Source organism: Grus americana, chromosome Z (assembly GCF_028858705.1).
Source record: "Grus americana isolate bGruAme1 chromosome Z, bGruAme1.mat, whole genome shotgun sequence".
Lineage (NCBI taxonomy): Eukaryota > Metazoa > Chordata > Aves > Gruiformes > Gruidae > Grus > Grus americana.
In genome coordinates, this window is record NC_072891.1 from 71,080,497 (window position 1) to 71,097,390 (window position 16,894).

Consider the following 16,894-nt stretch of genomic DNA (forward strand, 5'->3'; position numbering starts at 1 on the left):
GCAGAGTTTAAAGAAAAGCTTTGTTCCCCATCTCAGTACTGCAGATAACATGACAAAAAACACCAAACTTCTTGAAAATAAATTTAATTTTATCCATTAGAAATATTATCCCCAATAGGTCCACCTTTCCACAAAGGCTTAGATTTTAAACAGCAAAGTTCACATTTTTTAGAATTAATAAACAGCTAAATAATTAATTTCAGTATTAGATTCAGATTCTGCTCAGCTGAATAAGAAAGCAAGTCAATATCAGGTAATCAGGAAGGAATAAAAATTATTTTTTATACTGTCAGTTAATTTTTGGACCACTGATACAAGCATAGAACTTAACTTCAGAGTCAAACTAAATGGACCAAATATATGAAGTCAGCATATGATCTTCAACAACTTCACAGATTACAGCAGTATTTTAATGACTTTTGCACTGTATTCTAAGGTAAGTCAAGCCAACCACCATACAAAACAAATAATAAATGCTGTTTAACTGGGCAAGCGTGTCCAGTTTCCTGATACACAGAATAATTCATCATTGTAAACAAGCCTTCTAATATAATCCACGTAAAAACTTCACTTTATGGTTCAGATTTATGATTACCGTAGTTTTACTGTGCTCACCAGAAGCAGGCTTGTACCTGGACGTTTTTGCTTAATGTTTTTGATTAAGATGCCATTTTACGGATCATGTAGTTCAGAATGCCGCCATTATGGAAGTAAGTGAGCTCCACATCAGTGTCAAATCTCATGACGGCATTAAAGATTTTCCCAGTATCCAGCTGTTGGGGTCAAAGAAAGTCATTCAAGGAGCCGAACATTCCACATGTTACATGACATCATATTAAATAAGGACTATTATTATAGTTTTGCCATCTTAAGAAATTGTGATAGAAAGCTAAAGTGAACAGGCACTGGACATCAGTATTTCTTGCCACACTAGACTATAGCCAGCTGCTTAAGACCAAATTTTTATCATAGATGCTAATATTTTTCAAAAAAGGGCATGGGTTTGGAGGCAAGCTATACAAAAGCAGTCTTTCAAATACAGAGCCAGAAGTTTAACTAGATTTTATGCTGGGTATGATTAGACTTCACTTTGAATAGCACAGTGTACAATATTCTGTCAGTTGAATTGTCAATGAATTATTTTAAATTCATTTAGATAAATTATTTTAATACTTGCAGTTCACTTTCTATTGTGCTTCAAATGTTTAACTAAGACAGAAAAGCTTATAGTGGCCTTGGAAAAATTGGTCCTAAATACAGGACTGCTTTGTGCTAAATAAAACAGTTTGGGCATGCTGCTTTTATATCCCATCATAGCAAATCCCTATTGCAATGACTGTTTTAATCCCATTCGTATCAATTCTTCTCCTTTCCTCAACTGAGAGAAGCTTACTGCCATAGAAAGCACATTGTTTGCGGAGACTGTTAATTTTGAGTGAAATTACAGTGATATGGAAAATTCAGCCCTTAGGTTGTCTCATACCTTAATCTGGACTTTCATCTGTGGTTTTAGTTTTTCAGGAATGATAATCGTGTAACGCTCCCGTCCAGTGAGTCCTAAAGTTCCTGCATCCTCTCCAGGTAAATACTGCAGAGGAATCACTCCCATCCCTACTAGGTTGCTTCGATGAATTCTCTCATAGCTTTCAGCAAGCACAGCCTTGACACCCTGGGAAATACGTAACAGGGATAGTTATCTTCATGGTTCAGGATGGTTTTTATGTGCTCAGGGGAAGGAAATTGGTATGTTTGTGGTCCCCTCCATGTCATTTACCAGCTACTGGTAGTCAGAAGGTCTGTCTGACAGTGGACTGTCCAGGATGACTTGATTATACATTAACTTTCAAACATTTTTAAAAGAAGTCTGATTGTCAAAAAATTACATTAACTTTCTCAGGAATCCTGCATACTACTTTAATGTGTCTTATGTAGAGCACCACTAGTCATTTCTGTAACTTTTGCTAATTCAGTGTTGCCCTCCTACACTGCAAGCTCCAGGATTCATTTTCATTAATTTCTAAGTGTTTACAGGTTAATACAGCTAAAAAAAAAAATCACCACTGGAAAAAAAAAACAACAAAAATCAAAAAACCAACCAACCAACCAAACCCAAACTTAGACAAACATAAATCTTAAACACCAGCTCTCCTGAAACTTTAATACAAATACACACACTATCGCCTTCACAAATTCCACACCAAGAAAGGTTGAATCAGCATTTGGGCTGGTAAATAGTGTAGGAAAGGACAGACAAAGAAGAAAACAGATATTTCACTGTATGTGCATTTCTATTAGGCTCTTATAACAATATTGCTAAGCATCCTTGCAATCTGCATGGTGAAGCCATGCTAAATTTCTTTTTCTCTGATACTATTTTTCTCTTACACTTTTTATCTTCCCTGCTAAGCGAGCTAAAGGAGGCAGCTGGAAGGAGACCCAAAGTTTACTGGGTTATGGGAAGCAGAAGTAAAGAAACTGGCCTTTCTGGTGTAGCCTTGTGGATTTCTAGCTGTAAATCAAGGCTTCCAGTCTGAACAAGATCTATTAATATTTAAATAGCTTCTGCAACTCTCCTGAGTTGTTTGTGGAGACAGCTGAGATTTCAAAATAGCTCTTGCTACCGAAAGTGAGAACAACCAGAATGTTGGTCATAAGCTAGTCTTCCTGACGAATGCATTTTTTAGTAGTGTCACTCACCAAGAGGAATGGTCCTTTAGCTGCCCAGTCTCTGGAACTTCCTGCACCATATTCCTTCCCAGCCAGCACAATCAGAGGATGGCCAGCCTGCTTGTATCTTTCTGCAGCGTCAAACACATCCAGCTGGAATGAAAATGCCAAATGGTTCATGCACTTTTTTGGGTGGAAGCACAGTTCCAGGGAAACAAGGTGGTGTGGTTTAATCCAGCCAGCAGCTAAAACAACCATGTAGCCAATCACTCACACCTCCAAGCTCACCCCCCCCCCCCCGAATAGGATGGAGGAGAGAGAAAAAAAAGTAAAACTCATGGGCTGAGATAAAAACAGTTTAATAGGACAGAAATTGAAAATAATAATAATACAGAACAAGTGATACACAGCACAATTGCTCACCACCCGCTGATGCCCAGCTAGTTCCCAAGCCACAGTAATCCCCGGCCAACTCCCCCCAGCTTATATACTGAGCATGACATCATATGGTATGGAATACCCCTTTGGCCAGTTTGGACCAGCTATCCTAGCTGTGTCCACTCCCAGTTTACTTGCACCTCCTGCAGAAGGCTCATGCCTCCTTGCTGGCAGGGCCTAGGAAGCTGAAAATTCCTTAATTGTCAACACTGCTTAGCGACAACGTCAGTATGTTATCAACAGTATTTTCATACTAAATCCAAAACACAGCACTATACCCGCTACTAGGAAGAAAATTAACTCTATCCCAGCCGAAACCAGGACACAAGGAAAAAGTGTCCCCATGTAGAATCATAAAATGGTTTGGGCTGGAAGGCACCTCAAAGACCATCTAGTTCCAACCCCCCTGCCATGGGCAGGGACACCCTCCACTAGACCACGTTGCCCAAAGCCCCATCCAACCTGGCCTTGAACACTTCCAGGGAGGGGGCATCCACAACCTCTCTGGGCAACCTGTGCCAGTGCCTCACCACCCTCACAGGAAAGAATTTCTTTCTAACAGCTAATCTAAATCGACCCTCCTTCAGCTTAAACCCATTACCCCTTGTCCTGTCACTACACTCCCTGATGAACAGTCCCTCACCAGCTTTCCTGTAGGCCCCTTCAGGTACTGGTAAGCCACAATTAGATCTCCCCGGGGCTGCCTTTTCTCCAGGCTGAACAACCCCAACTCTCTCAGCCTGTCCTCATAGGTGAGGTGCTCCAGCCCTCTGATCAGCTTCATGGCCCTCCTCTGGACTCGCTCCAACAGGTCCATGTCTCTCCTGTACTGGGGCCCCCAGAGCTGGACACAGTACTGCAGGTGGGGTCTCACCAGAGTGGAGCAGAGGGGCAGGATCACCTCCCTCGATCTGCTGGTCACACCTCTTTTGATGCAGCCCAGGACATGGTTGGCTTTTTGGGCTGCAAATGTGCATTGCTGGCTCATGTTGAGCTTTTCATCAATCAACACCCCCAAATTCTTCTCCTCAGGGCTGCTCTCAATCCATTCTCCACCCAGCCTGTAGTTGTGCTTGGGATTGCACCAACCCACGTGCAGGACCTTGTATGTGGCCTTGATGAACTTCATGCGGTTCACACAGGCCCACCTCTCCAGCCTGTCAAGGTCCCTCTGGATGGCATCCTTTCCCTCCAGCATGCCAATAATTAGCTGAAGCCCACCCTTCCCACCAAGCAGCACTTTAAGGATATTAACCATACACCGCTTTGTGGCTGCTAGCCTGATCTCACCCCCAACACAAACCTGCACCTTCCACTACTACTTCTACAGACATTATACTCTCCAGTGATATGCCCGATAGGACCACATTATGTAGGTAGGTGTGACCTGCTTCCCTAGGTCAATACAGCTCCTGTCTCCTCATTACCTTTACTTAAAAGGCACTTATGGTAAATGACCTAAGCTGTAAGAAGGAAAGCCAGTACTAATCCACTTTACTGTCAATGAGCCTCAGTTAGAGCAGTGTGGGTACTTACAATTTCCCCAGAAGGGAAATGGACAGTCTGAGGTCCTTGTTTATCGATAAATTTGTTCATCAAGCGAATGTTTGCAAATGTTCCTCTGGCCATGACAGCATCATTCCCTCTGCGGGAGCCATAAGAATTGAACTCTCGAGGAGTCAAGCTATTAATGGAAAAGCAAACAAAGAAAAAGAGGAAACTGTGTTCTTTTCAGACTGAAGCACTCTGAGCTTTAAAAAAATAAAAAAGAAAGTAATGAACTGGTGTTTCTGAGACAGGTATGTAGATAGTTCCCATCATGGCAGTAGCATCCAGTTAGCTGATACTTCTAAGATTTTTTGAAGAAAAAAAATAATTAAAAAATAGAAGTCTGCCTGCAGCTCGGTCATAGAAAGCAGCTTCATTAGTATTCTCATCCCTTGCCCTAGAAACCAGTATCTGATAGTGATTCAAGGATATAGTTCATGCTAGGTCAGAAGATGCAATACAATTCTTTTAATAGCTGGCTACTGAAGATCCTCCTTGTTATATTAACATAGCATCTAGAACAAAAGGTAGAGACACCACTGTGCTAAAAATCTAAAACGCAGAGAGAGCCTCCCTGCCATTGCTGTGCACCCATCCAGTACTCCTCCTGCAAGTTAGAACTACAGAAGAAAAAGTTCATTTGCAAACAGAGATATTGGAATAAGGGGACACTCCAGCCTAACTGGTAAACAAAAAATATGCTGGAATGCAACAGAAAGTTGGGCTACATCCAAACAGCAACTATGACATACAACATCTGTTCTGTCACATGTGTAGGGCTATTTCGATTTCAAAGTGAATGACAGCATAGGGCCAAAATGTCCAGAGCAGTTAGTTTTCAGTAGATCACACTGTTTTAATCAATTTCCTCTCCAGAATTATTAGGTCTAGTGAAAATATGGCTTTTTATAATGTCAGTACTGTTCCTCAAAACACCACTGAAGTTTTAAGAAGTGCAAAACCAGAGAATAAAGTATTATATTATCTGTGAAGACTGAATAAGGCAACTCAGCAAGTCCTAGTCTTGCCGTAAGTTGAACCCAGAGTACCAAATTGACAGGCTGGCCATAGAAAAAAACCCAACATTTTACAGCAGTTTGGACTCCAACCACAATAGCTTTGCCAGTTTTTGCAGCTATGCTGAAACCTAAACTTCTGGATGTTCTCTAACTCCCAACAGCCTAGATCTATAAAACAGTTGCACGTACTAGAAGAACTGAGTATAAAACCAATTTCTGGCATTAAGGACCATGATCATTTTGCTCCGATAGGGAGACAAATCCTGATTCCCTTATTTATGAATCGATTTACTGCAGAAACTAGCCTGACAGCTATCTTCTTCCCCTCTCTCCATACAAAGGTCTTCAGCTCTCCAGTGTAACAGAGATGTACACTGTACATAAGTTCTTACACTTGGTGAGAGCTGCTGAAACACCAGAGAAAGAAATGCTTTTCTTTCTTCTTTTATATATTGTCCAGACATCCATCAAGGTCTACAAGCATATGTGAACAGACAGCAGATGTGTGTGCCTGTAATACGGTACAATAGTTGTGGCTTGTTTCCTTGTCCCAATTTATTACAAGAACAAGAAGTAGTGCTTACCCTCTGCTGGTCAAATAACGGGCTGCAGGACTATTTCTTGCTATATTCCCAGCTGGAGATATGTGGTCAGTTGTCACAGAATCCCCAAAACTCAAAAGGACATAAGCATCTTCTATTGTTTTTGGGGTCTGAAGAGCCAGAGTCTAAACCATCATAAATACAAACAAAACCATTAAGATATGACACAGAATTCCTTTCCCTTTCTCAAAAGTGCAAGTTGTATAAAAAGGGAGACTTTATTTTGCAAGTTAGAAGAAAGGAAAAAACCAAAACATATAAAAACCCTATTAAAAATGTTTATGTTCTTGAACACAAGATGATGTCCTGGCTGTCTGTCAGCAAATTAATGCATGAAGAAAATAGATGAGGTAAAATTAGGTGAGGCTTCTTGTGGTACATGCATGAATGCACACAAAAATCCAGAATTCGTAGACATCTGCATGCACTGAAATCGGCATTTTCTTTTAAATGGTACTGAAATAGCAATCTGAATACTGAACTATTTGGTGCAAAAATGCAGGCAGGCAGAATTGTGGGTCTTGTTTCCTGTCTATTTCCCTCACTTGTGACTATTTAGAAGTATTTCAGCTTAAAAGGAGAAGGAGACTTTTCAAAAGCCCTGAAGTGTCAGGGAATCCTTACAATCTTCAGATTCAGTTATGCCTTAGTATTAAAATGAATACAATAGCGTAATTCTAACATTTCAGAACCAAGGCCTCAATAGGCTATGATGGATGCTCCCAGGTGCTTTGAAGTGGCTTTGTTTCACCTTTAACATCAGTCAAGGCCACTACGCACTTTGGCTTTATTCAAAGGGAAAGTGTGCACGTACCAGACCATCAAAGAAAGGTGGAGACTTGATGTAAGTTGACTTGGGATTCCAAGTATATAGTTTATCTGAAGGAGCATCTAAGGCATTCCAAGATTTGTTTACTGTCTGGAAAACACAAAAACATCCCATTGATCTCTAAGTTTTCAGAAGCAAAGGAATTACAAATTTGATTTCAGCAGAAGCCTTGTGTATTTCTTAAAGCACTTTAGGAAATTATTATGACAATATACATTATGTTTGAGTTTGGTTTTTTTAATTATTCTATATTAAAAGAGTTAGGAAAACCCTAACTTCATTTCAAAAGAAGAGCTGCTCATCCAGTTTTCTGACTATAACCTGTATTATGTACACAGATAACACTTTACAATTCTCAAGTGTGTTTATCAGTAATCTTAAGAAGCTTTCCTAACACGTAAACCATAACACTATTTTGTTTCAATGCCTGAGAAAGGCTTGCAGGAAGACATTCCCAAGTACAAGGTTTTTTCTGATTGTTGTGATAAGAGGTGCAGAGCCTAGCTGGAGGCCAGTAGCGAGTGGTGTGCCCCAGGGGTCAGTACTGGGTCCAGTCTTATTCAACATATTCATCAATGACCTGGTCGAGGGGACAGAGTGTACCCTCAGCAAGTTTGCTGACAACACAGAACTGAGAGGAGTGGCCAACACACCAGAAGGCTGCGCTGCCATTCAGCGAGATCTGGACAGGCTGGAGAGTTGGGTGGAGAGGAACCATATGAAATTCAATAAGGGCAAGTGTAGGGTCCTGCACCTAGGGAAGAACAGCCCCAGGCACCAGCACAGGTTAGGGGTTGACCTGCTGGGAAGCAGCGCTGCAGAGAAAGACCTGGGAGTGCTGGTGGACAACCAGCTCTCCATGAGCCAGCAATGTGCCCTCGTGGCCAAGAAGGCCAACGGTATCCTAGGGTGCATTAAGAACAGTGTGGCCAGCAGGTCAAGGGAGGTTATGCTCCCCCTCCACTCTGCCCTGGTGAGGCCACCTCTGGAATCTTGTGTCCAGTTCTGGGCTCCCCAGTTCAAGAAAGACAGGGAACTACTGGAGGGAGTCCAGTGGAGGGCTACAAAGATGATGAGGGGACTGGAGCATCTCTCGTATGAGGAAAGGCTGAGGGAGCCGGGTCTGTTTAGCCTGGAGAAGAGAAGACTGAGAGGGGATCTCATCAATGCTTGTAAATATCTAAAGGGTGGATGTCTAGAAGAAGAGGCTAGACTCTTCTCAATGGTGCCCAGTGACAGGACAAAGGGCAATGGGCACAAACTGGAACACAGGAAGTTCCATCTGAACATATGAAACAACTTCTTCACTGGGAGGGTGACTGAGCACTGGAACAGGTTGCCCAGAGAGGTTGTGGAGTCTCCTCTGGAGATATGCAAAACCCACCCGGATACAGTCCTGTGCAACCTGCTCTTGGTGATCCTGCTTTAGCAAGGAGGTTGGACTAGATGATCTCCAGAGGTCCCTTCCAACCCCTGCCATTCTGTGATTCTGATGTGGATGCTATGTAATAATGCAAACGAATTTTATGTCAGCTGAAAAAAACCAAGTATCTGTTAAGCTGGAATATCTCACTTTCTAAGATCAGTCTGGGATAACTGTTTAAAAGACATCATCTATATGTTACATTAAAAAAAATTATTAAGGACATTTCAGGACATGACTGTCTGTAAGAACCAATTAATTAACCAGAAGCCATTAAAAAAACCCAAAACAAATCTCATTTGAATACTTGTCAGAACAGGAGCAACAGCAATAGAAGGAAAAGGTTCATTTCATTATCAAGACCAGCTTATTTAACATCTTTAGAATGGCACAGAACATCAATCAAAACTACTGCCCTGGGGATTAATTCACCTCTATTTTTTGGTAGACCTCCTTGAACATCCCAGGAATAACAAATTGACGCTCAACAGCCTGAATCTCATTTCTTGTTGGCCAGATATCTTTCAGGAAAATCTTCTTCCCTGAAGCATTTATTCCTGTAGAAAATGGTACTGTTACGTTTGTTGCATAAATTTTCCACTAAGAAAGACATAAAAAGTTTATCATGGTGTCCTTTAGCTATTTGTTCCCTCTAACCTTGTTAACACTCATGAGACACACTTTATTTCACCTACTAGGGTCAAGTTTATGAGGCCCTCTTCTGTCAGACAATGCCTGTACATACACCTTCTTTTGTGATTTCCAATGGCCTTCCAGGATAATTTATAGAATAATTTAGGTTGGAAAGGATCTTTGAGAGTTGTCTAGCTGAGCTACCTGCTCAAAGAAAGTCTACTAGGTCAGGTTGCTCATTGTAGACTGCCAGCCAGATATAGTCAAAAAGATACCCCTGTCAAATTCTAATACCGGTCAGTCTTGGCTTCCTGCTTTCTCCATCATACAGACTCCTTGTTGGTCTGTTTCTTTACAATTGCATGCTTTGTATCCCAGAGGTACTCAGTAATTTGCAGCATCTCACTAGGACAAATGTTTCTGAAGAGCTTAATTCCAACCAGTTTAGTTTATAAGCTGTGAAAAGAAGCATCCTGACACCATCTTACCCAAAGGCTCTTTCTCAAAGTCGATTCGGATAGTCCCTGCAATTGCATAGGCTATTACCAGTGGCGGGGATGCTAGGTAGTTAGCACGGGTGTTGGGATGGACACGTCCTTCAAAATTCCTATTGCCAGACAACACACCCACTGCTACGAGGTCTCCCTGTAAGACAGAGTGTGAGACAAAGGTAGCTGGAGGTGCCTGCAGACTCCACACCCCCAGCAGATCTGCAGAGCTGCACCATGCTGCAACATCAATGACTGGACAGTCACAGAACTGTCTCCTTCCAAACAATTCCAAAGCACTTCCCACAGAAAAGAGAATTTACTTCACACACAGCTGAGAAGAGTTAGTGCACAGTATGACACAGCTAAGAACACCACACAACAGAGAACAGCTTCCCTAAATAAGCTGCACAGGAAAAACTGCATACCTGTGTAATGGCCTCAACAACAGGCTCTGGTAGGGGTCCACTGTTGCCAATACATGTCATACAGCCATAACCCACCACATCAAACCTAGACAGAGCACAAAAATCATCAGTAAACAAAAACGTATTTTGGAACAAGACACTTAACCCCTTAGCAGTTGGCTAGGGTTACTTTCAGAAGAGGTACTGTTTTAACAAATGAATTGCTGCAGAAAACAGCATTTTTGAAAACACTCGATTTTTATCATTGCAGTGACTATCCATGCACACAGAATGAAGATCTAGGAAGTGTGTTACCTAGCAAGATGAACAACAATATAGTGTCATTTATGCTATTTTAAAACCACTAATCTTGAAAAATAACCCATTTTACTGCTTAAGAACACGAATCTTCAAGAAGCTACAGCAGGCATCAGGCCTTCTCTCAGCACAACGTCAGCAAGCACAACAGCAATGCATTAACTCATGCAGGATCATGCCATAGGGTACCTGCCATATATTTTAAGCTATACAGAGAAATAGTTATTCTATTGCATTGCTTGCTATCAATGCTTTTAGTTAAGCAGCCATAGGACAACAGTAAGAAAAGCACTCTTACCCTAGTTGGGAAAGGTAACTCATAACTCCACTCTCCCTCAGATAGTAAGTGACAACCCCGCTTCCTGGGGACAGGCTAGTTTTAATGTATGGTTTCACTGTCAAACCAGCTTCAACAGCTTTCTTAGCAAGCAATCCTGAAAAATGCAAAGGATAGTTGTAATTTTTTCTGGAAGTGGCACAGTTTGGTGGATCAACAGCTTAACAGAAGTACCATTAAACAACTGGAAAACAGAAAGGGCTCCATTTCCAGCAACAAAATGGTACAGTGAGCCAACAGCACTAATCCCAGAATAACCGGCTCAAGTGCTCTGTTGAACTGTAGATCCATTCTGCAATTTCTGCTCCACTGGAAAGTTGCTGGAAGTTGCGTTCAACAAGATGCACTCACACTGAGGCAGCATGTAGACGTTCAAAACTCAGAACACTATTTGTAAGGCAAGTGTCTCACAAAAAAACGCAATGAAGGATTGTTAACTTCCCACTTACGGTGGTCTAGTGACTCAGTGCTGAAATACTGCCAACTTATGACTTGCTGCCCTTGCAGGTGGCTATGAGAGCACCAACTCTGGCCCTTGTCACAAACAAGCTATCTCACAATCTACAGCTTGTTGCAGGAGTGCTCTTTTAGGACTCCTGGATTTGTAACACACAGAGATGGTTTAGTGAAGCATATATTTGTCCATACATAGGTGAATGTTCAGAAGACAGGCCCATTCCAGCCCTTTCCCAGGATGGACATAAAAGCAGCAGCAGCTATGCAAACAATGCAAAACTTCACACTGCCATGCCTCATTCTCTCTCACACATCCACTTAGATAAGAAAATATAAATCAGCTCTGCTTTGATCCAACATGAGCTCCAACAGGAAGACATCAAGTTGTTTTGTCTTGGCAAGGTGTTTGGCAGCTGTTGGACACGACCTAGAGACCTCCACTTAGAAGTGTTGTGTGAAAAGGCCTACACCAATAGATTTGGAGACCTAAAGGTAGATATGTGAATTTAAAAAAAGCAGTCCTATTCCTGAAATTGCTGAGGTTCCTTAGCTGCCAGAGGAAGCTGTGGAAACCAGAGCTCTTGGATACTTTTGAAAATGTGACCATGAACAAATGACCATCCTAGAACCCAAGAGCCTGACAGCCTGTTTGAAAATGTTGGCTTCTGTTTTCCTGCCAATATCAGTTCCGGGGGGAAAAAAAAAAAAGGCAAAGTCAAACTCTAAAAACTGGCAAGGAAATGCCAGAACTTAAGTTGCTTTGAGCAACCTTAATCCAACACCTTCCTAAAGTCAAATTAGGTTGTTAAGGCTTCTACAGCGTATGCTATCCCCACAGACACAGAGCCCCTGCATATCATGTGGAGGATATACAGCGGTAGTTTGAAACAACTATTCATATTTTGGATTTCTTTTAGCTTGGTTACTTAGTGTGGGAGCACTGCATGTTTTACTTTCATTTCAAACCTTACTTTGAAAGCCAAATTATCATGTCTCTTATGGGCATCTCAGATATTCTCAACACTAGCATACAAACAGTTACTGTAGACTAACAGAATTACTTTTTCCCTCCTTGTCAAGGTCAAAGCTTAAGCGCTGCTGTATGGAAAGGCAGAAAAGGTAAGAGTACCCACTAAATCTGAGTGCATATGCTGAGATCCTTAGGACTACATTCTTCAGGCTGCTGTGCATTAAGTAGTGAATGCGTTCAGAGTACCAACTCTACTTGAATCTGCAGAGCACTCTACACTTTAAACTCACAGAGCTATTAAGCCAAGCAGGCTGAAAGATCAGCATCCCCACTGCCACAGAGAGGGTTAAAAATACATGCCATTAGCCTGAGAGCCAAACACTTGAGGAAAATATATCCTGAGCAGGTGGCACAACTGCGGGATACACCCACCTACAACTAAGGGAATAGGACAGAGCACAGACAGTCTGCCTGGAGGAAACCTACTTCATGATCCTTGAAGAAATACAGCTCTATTTCCGTGATCATGATGAGGACAGACCTGAGGAAAGAAGTATGCTGATTTGTCTCTCCTGTCAAGGGCAAGTAAACTGGGAGACTTTGTTCAATTCTCTTCCTTTCAAGGGGTAAGAAATAGAGCAGGTCTCTCCTCCACTTCTGTTTCTACCTCACATCCTGGTTTATGACGGACTTTGTCCCTGTAGCTAGGAATTGAAAGACTTTTTGCGCCTGAGAAGAGGGTGAGCTGCCAGTAGGGTAGAGCACCCAAAGAAAGATGCTAGCCCAAGAACAGGTGACAAATATCACACTGACAAACTAAACACAAAGTGATTGTTGTCAGAGGCTGTCCACAAGCCAAGATCTTCCCAGCACCACACAGGAACAAAGGAGACAAATTACATGACTTCAACCAGTAAGCAATCCTCTCTGGTCAAGGGCCCTTGCATTTCCCATTGCACCTCCCTTCTGACCTTTGTAGAAAATAAGCCTGCATCCTACAAACTGTTTGACAGACTAGGAAGCCCTAATGCAGTGATGACCTTACAGTGTCTGATAATGTCTATGTATATGTATGTGGAGGAAAGAAAGAAATATGCGGGCATGTAACCAAGCATCTGGGAAAGAGGGCTGAACTCTTTGAGCTGACTCTCTTCATTTGTATTTTGTTCCCAGAAGCACACATTTGGAATGAGAAAGATTTCTGCCCAGACTAGCCAGGTTAAAAATGAACAGCCTCCTGAAAATTAACACAACCAACTCAGACTAACTGTTTTGTAGGAATGGTGATGAGCAAGGAAATGCGGGATACAAAGCTCACCCCCAACCACTTCTTAGATGCAGTTCAGATGTAAATGACAAGGCTGTAAAATATGGCAATCCCCGAGAACGCAATTTTCCTCCTCTACTCACCCCCTACACGCCCTCAGACTTGCTGTAAACAACTCGATCCACCTCTAGCTAAGTGTGTGTTTTGTACTCAGCTGCCAGATCACAGCACTTTCAGACTCAAACCCATAGACCCTTCTTCACTGTCCCTCTTCTTGTAGCTCTGAGTTTCAATAGCCTCATCTCAGCTCTATATAACAGCTTCCGTGCATTTGAACAAGTGTCAGAGGTGCTGGTTAATTCAGTTCTAGCTTGCCCTGTAGAGAAGACAGCACAGGAAAAATAAAATTTCTTCAACCTACATTTTTAGCTACCATTTCCAGAATTCCTTCTGCTACCCTTAGGGACTAAGCTCAGCTTTAGCACTCCAAATGACAAAACCAGCACTGCGCATACAGAATTACATCAGTGTTGTATTTGTGTTTAGGACACATAGCCAGAGCCATAAACTACTGCACATTAGGCAAATAAACTTACCTGCTCCCAACATAACTGATGGGTTACTGGTGTTTGTACAGCTTGTAATGGCAGCAATCACTACTGAACCATGAGCAAGCTCAAAGTCACAGCCTTCAAAATTAAACTTGACTATGCTGTTGTGTCGGTCTGGGGCAATTTGGAATCCCTTGAATCCTTGCTGTAAGAGGAGAAAATAAGAACCAAAAGGATGTGGTTAATACGAATATTTTGACTCGAAATTAGTATAGGCTGGGAGTTTCACAAATGAGAAGTGTCTGTCAGTCACATCCATGCTTGCACTTTTAGGTCTGGTGGTAAAGGCTTGCATCTCTGGTTACTCAAAGTGGCGGACAAAAGTTATTTTTCTGGGGTCTTTTACTGGTAAAAGAAGCAGCCTTTGCAGCATAATATATTTCTATTTTCTTCCTGCAGGAATATATCCTTCCTCAGATTGCTCAGATGCTTCTTTCTCCCATATGCTCCAGACTCCTGACCACATATAGTCTAGTTACACAATCCAGTCCTGAGATTTTAGCTCTAACACATCAGGTTTTTAAAGCCATGAATATCAAATGGCTCAAACTTGTACTAAGAGCTGACTTGAGAGGCAAAAGCTTGACAGTTGAAAAAACCCAAAGAGCAAGAAGGCACTGTTCACACCATGAAAAATTACATTTAGAGATCAGAAAGCATAAAGTCATTTAATGGGGTTTGGAACATGTAACAAAACAAGAATTATTGGGAATTTCTGTAGTTTAAGTTTCTTGATATACATCACTAGAATTCTGTACTGCCTTTAACAAGGGAATCAGATAAGGATTCAAACTGATTTTAGAAACTTAAGTGTTTGGGCATATTAATTCAAATTAAAATATTGCTCTTCATCCAATGGCCATTTTTGACTGGATGATGGAGACAGAAGTCTTTTTTTCTCCTCTCTTTACCGCCAACATCAAAGAGTCATGGAGAAACATGCAGTTCTGATCTGCTGAACAGATTCAGTACTGAATGCAAAACGATGTTGTGGAGCTCAGGGCACAACTTGCTTGGAAAGCTGAAGAGCTGGGTAGTTAGCACAGAGCTCAGTGCAGCAGCTACTTCATCCACTTTACTAACACCACCCATCGTGGCTACTTCAGAAATCCCTAGTATATGTCGAAACCACTACTTCAACAGGACATGAACACCTTCGCGAGAAGCATCACCCTAATTCTAAACTACCCATTGTTGATATCTTCTAAACTGCATTCAAACATCCTCATTTACTTTTCAACAGGCAAACAACACACAAGTTAACCCTAGAATGTAGCTCCTGAACACTAGACAGCTTTTAGAAGTATGCGTTAGTTTGTATGACCTATGTAGTTCCTAGTTCCTACCTTGGCTCCCAGACAAATCTCAAAGTCCTTCTTCATATCTGACACAGCAACCTTGTCCTGAGGTCTTTTTGGTCCACTGCAGCAAGGCACGACAGTATGGAGATCCAACTCAAAAACCTATTCAGTAAGAGGAACAGAGAACAGTTCAGCACTGCATGACAAGCTGAAGCCAGTTAAGCCACAGGTATGCTTACCTCTGCTGTTGAACCAAGGCTAACTCTGCACATCTTTATATTTGTTTGCAGAAATTATCAAAGACATATGAGAAGGGAAAGATCAGAAGAAAAGGAACAATTCTACTTTTAGACCCTGCCAGCTCCCAGGTATGGCTCTTGGTACCTGGTATGGTACCCCAGTTATTGAAAACCCAATGTGTGACTAAAGCATCTAAATACAGATGATTTTGAGAATTATTTCCTTTCACATGCTAGCAGCAAGGTCCTCTTCAGAAAACAATGATGTGAAGAAATCCTGGTACTGGTATAAACCAAAGCAGATTATTCATCTTGGCCTTGGAGAAAACATTCAGTCTATTATGAAACAGAGATTATCATATTGTCCTGTTCCTCACCCATGTTTCAACTTCGTTTTTATAGTGTGCTGCATCTTTCCATATTTACTAATATGGAAAAAAAAGAAGGGAAAACTGGGAGAAGACTTATACAGACAACAGTCACACTATCTTCATAGCTGTGGTTGAGTCTGGACTGCACTTCTCAAAACTACATGGATCAAATTACAGAATCTGCACCAGCTAGAACTCAATTGAGAGCCAATCTATACCTATGCCCAAGTTGTCACACCTGGAGAGCTAGCTGACTCATTCCACTGAACCCTACATTAAGACAGCTGTGTGGACAAAGCCAAAGGATGAGGAGTCCCTTGACTATTTCTCAGTTTCTGTGAAAAACAGACAATTGTCACATTAAAATAGGGCAGGGCATAAAGCAAGGAAACAGAAGACAGACTAGTTTCTACCTGTGTGAAGTCCGGATCCTGAGAGGAGTTCTTGAAATCTCTTAGCATTCCCACAGCCTCAAGATACCTTTTTGTGCACATAACTTTCTCTTTATCACGGCCTAAAGTGAAAGCCAGATATAGCAAAAACAAAATGCAAATGGAACTGAGGAACTACTATATGTCAGAAAGAAAAAAATGCGTTAACAGGCTATTTCACTGTTCACACTGTACATTGCGCTACAAGACCCTTTCAGCACAAATATTAGAGACTCACTAGAAACAAAGCAATTGAGCAGACTTAGCGGCTTTTGCAGAACAAAAACTTAGGTTCCTGCTTCTGTCATATCGACAAGCTAGGTTCGGGCAGGGCTAAGCAGATAGTTAGCTGGGAAGCAGTCTAGAACTCAGCTCTTCCTAAACATGGACCCTAAGAGCAAGAAACAGCCTGAATAAGCAAGTGTGGATAAAAAAAAAAAAAGAAGCATTCAAGCTCAGAAGGCTCCACCTGATTCAACCCCATTGCTGGCTACACTATATAGGTCTGAAGTCCTTGCTTTCAATTACACCTTTAACTC

The 16,894-nt window shown here is 41.7% G+C and overlaps 1 protein-coding gene across 4 annotated transcripts in view; it reads right to left on the reverse strand.

The window, feature by feature from the left end:
• Positions 1-68: 68 nt before the first annotated feature.
• The window catches only part of ACO1 (aconitase 1), a 37,082-nt gene continuing 20,256 nt past the window's right edge, over positions 69-16,894 (reverse strand). For all 4 annotated transcript variants that reach the window (XM_054809051.1, XM_054809049.1, XM_054809050.1 and 1 more), the window contains 13 exons: positions 16,338-16,438; positions 15,360-15,476; positions 13,999-14,158; positions 10,671-10,806; positions 10,076-10,160; positions 9,648-9,804; positions 8,959-9,083; positions 7,089-7,193; positions 6,257-6,399; positions 4,642-4,789; positions 2,698-2,820; positions 1,484-1,669; positions 69-773 (listed from right to left, as the gene is read on the reverse strand). In XM_054809051.1, the coding sequence (XP_054665026.1) occupies positions 660-773; positions 1,484-1,669; positions 2,698-2,820; positions 4,642-4,789; positions 6,257-6,399; positions 7,089-7,193; positions 8,959-9,083; positions 9,648-9,804; positions 10,076-10,160; positions 10,671-10,806; positions 13,999-14,158; positions 15,360-15,476; positions 16,338-16,438 (1,700 nt within the window). In that variant the 3' untranslated portion in view covers positions 69-659. The remainder of the gene's footprint in view (positions 774-1,483; positions 1,670-2,697; positions 2,821-4,641; positions 4,790-6,256; positions 6,400-7,088; positions 7,194-8,958; positions 9,084-9,647; positions 9,805-10,075; positions 10,161-10,670; positions 10,807-13,998; positions 14,159-15,359; positions 15,477-16,337; positions 16,439-16,894) is intronic.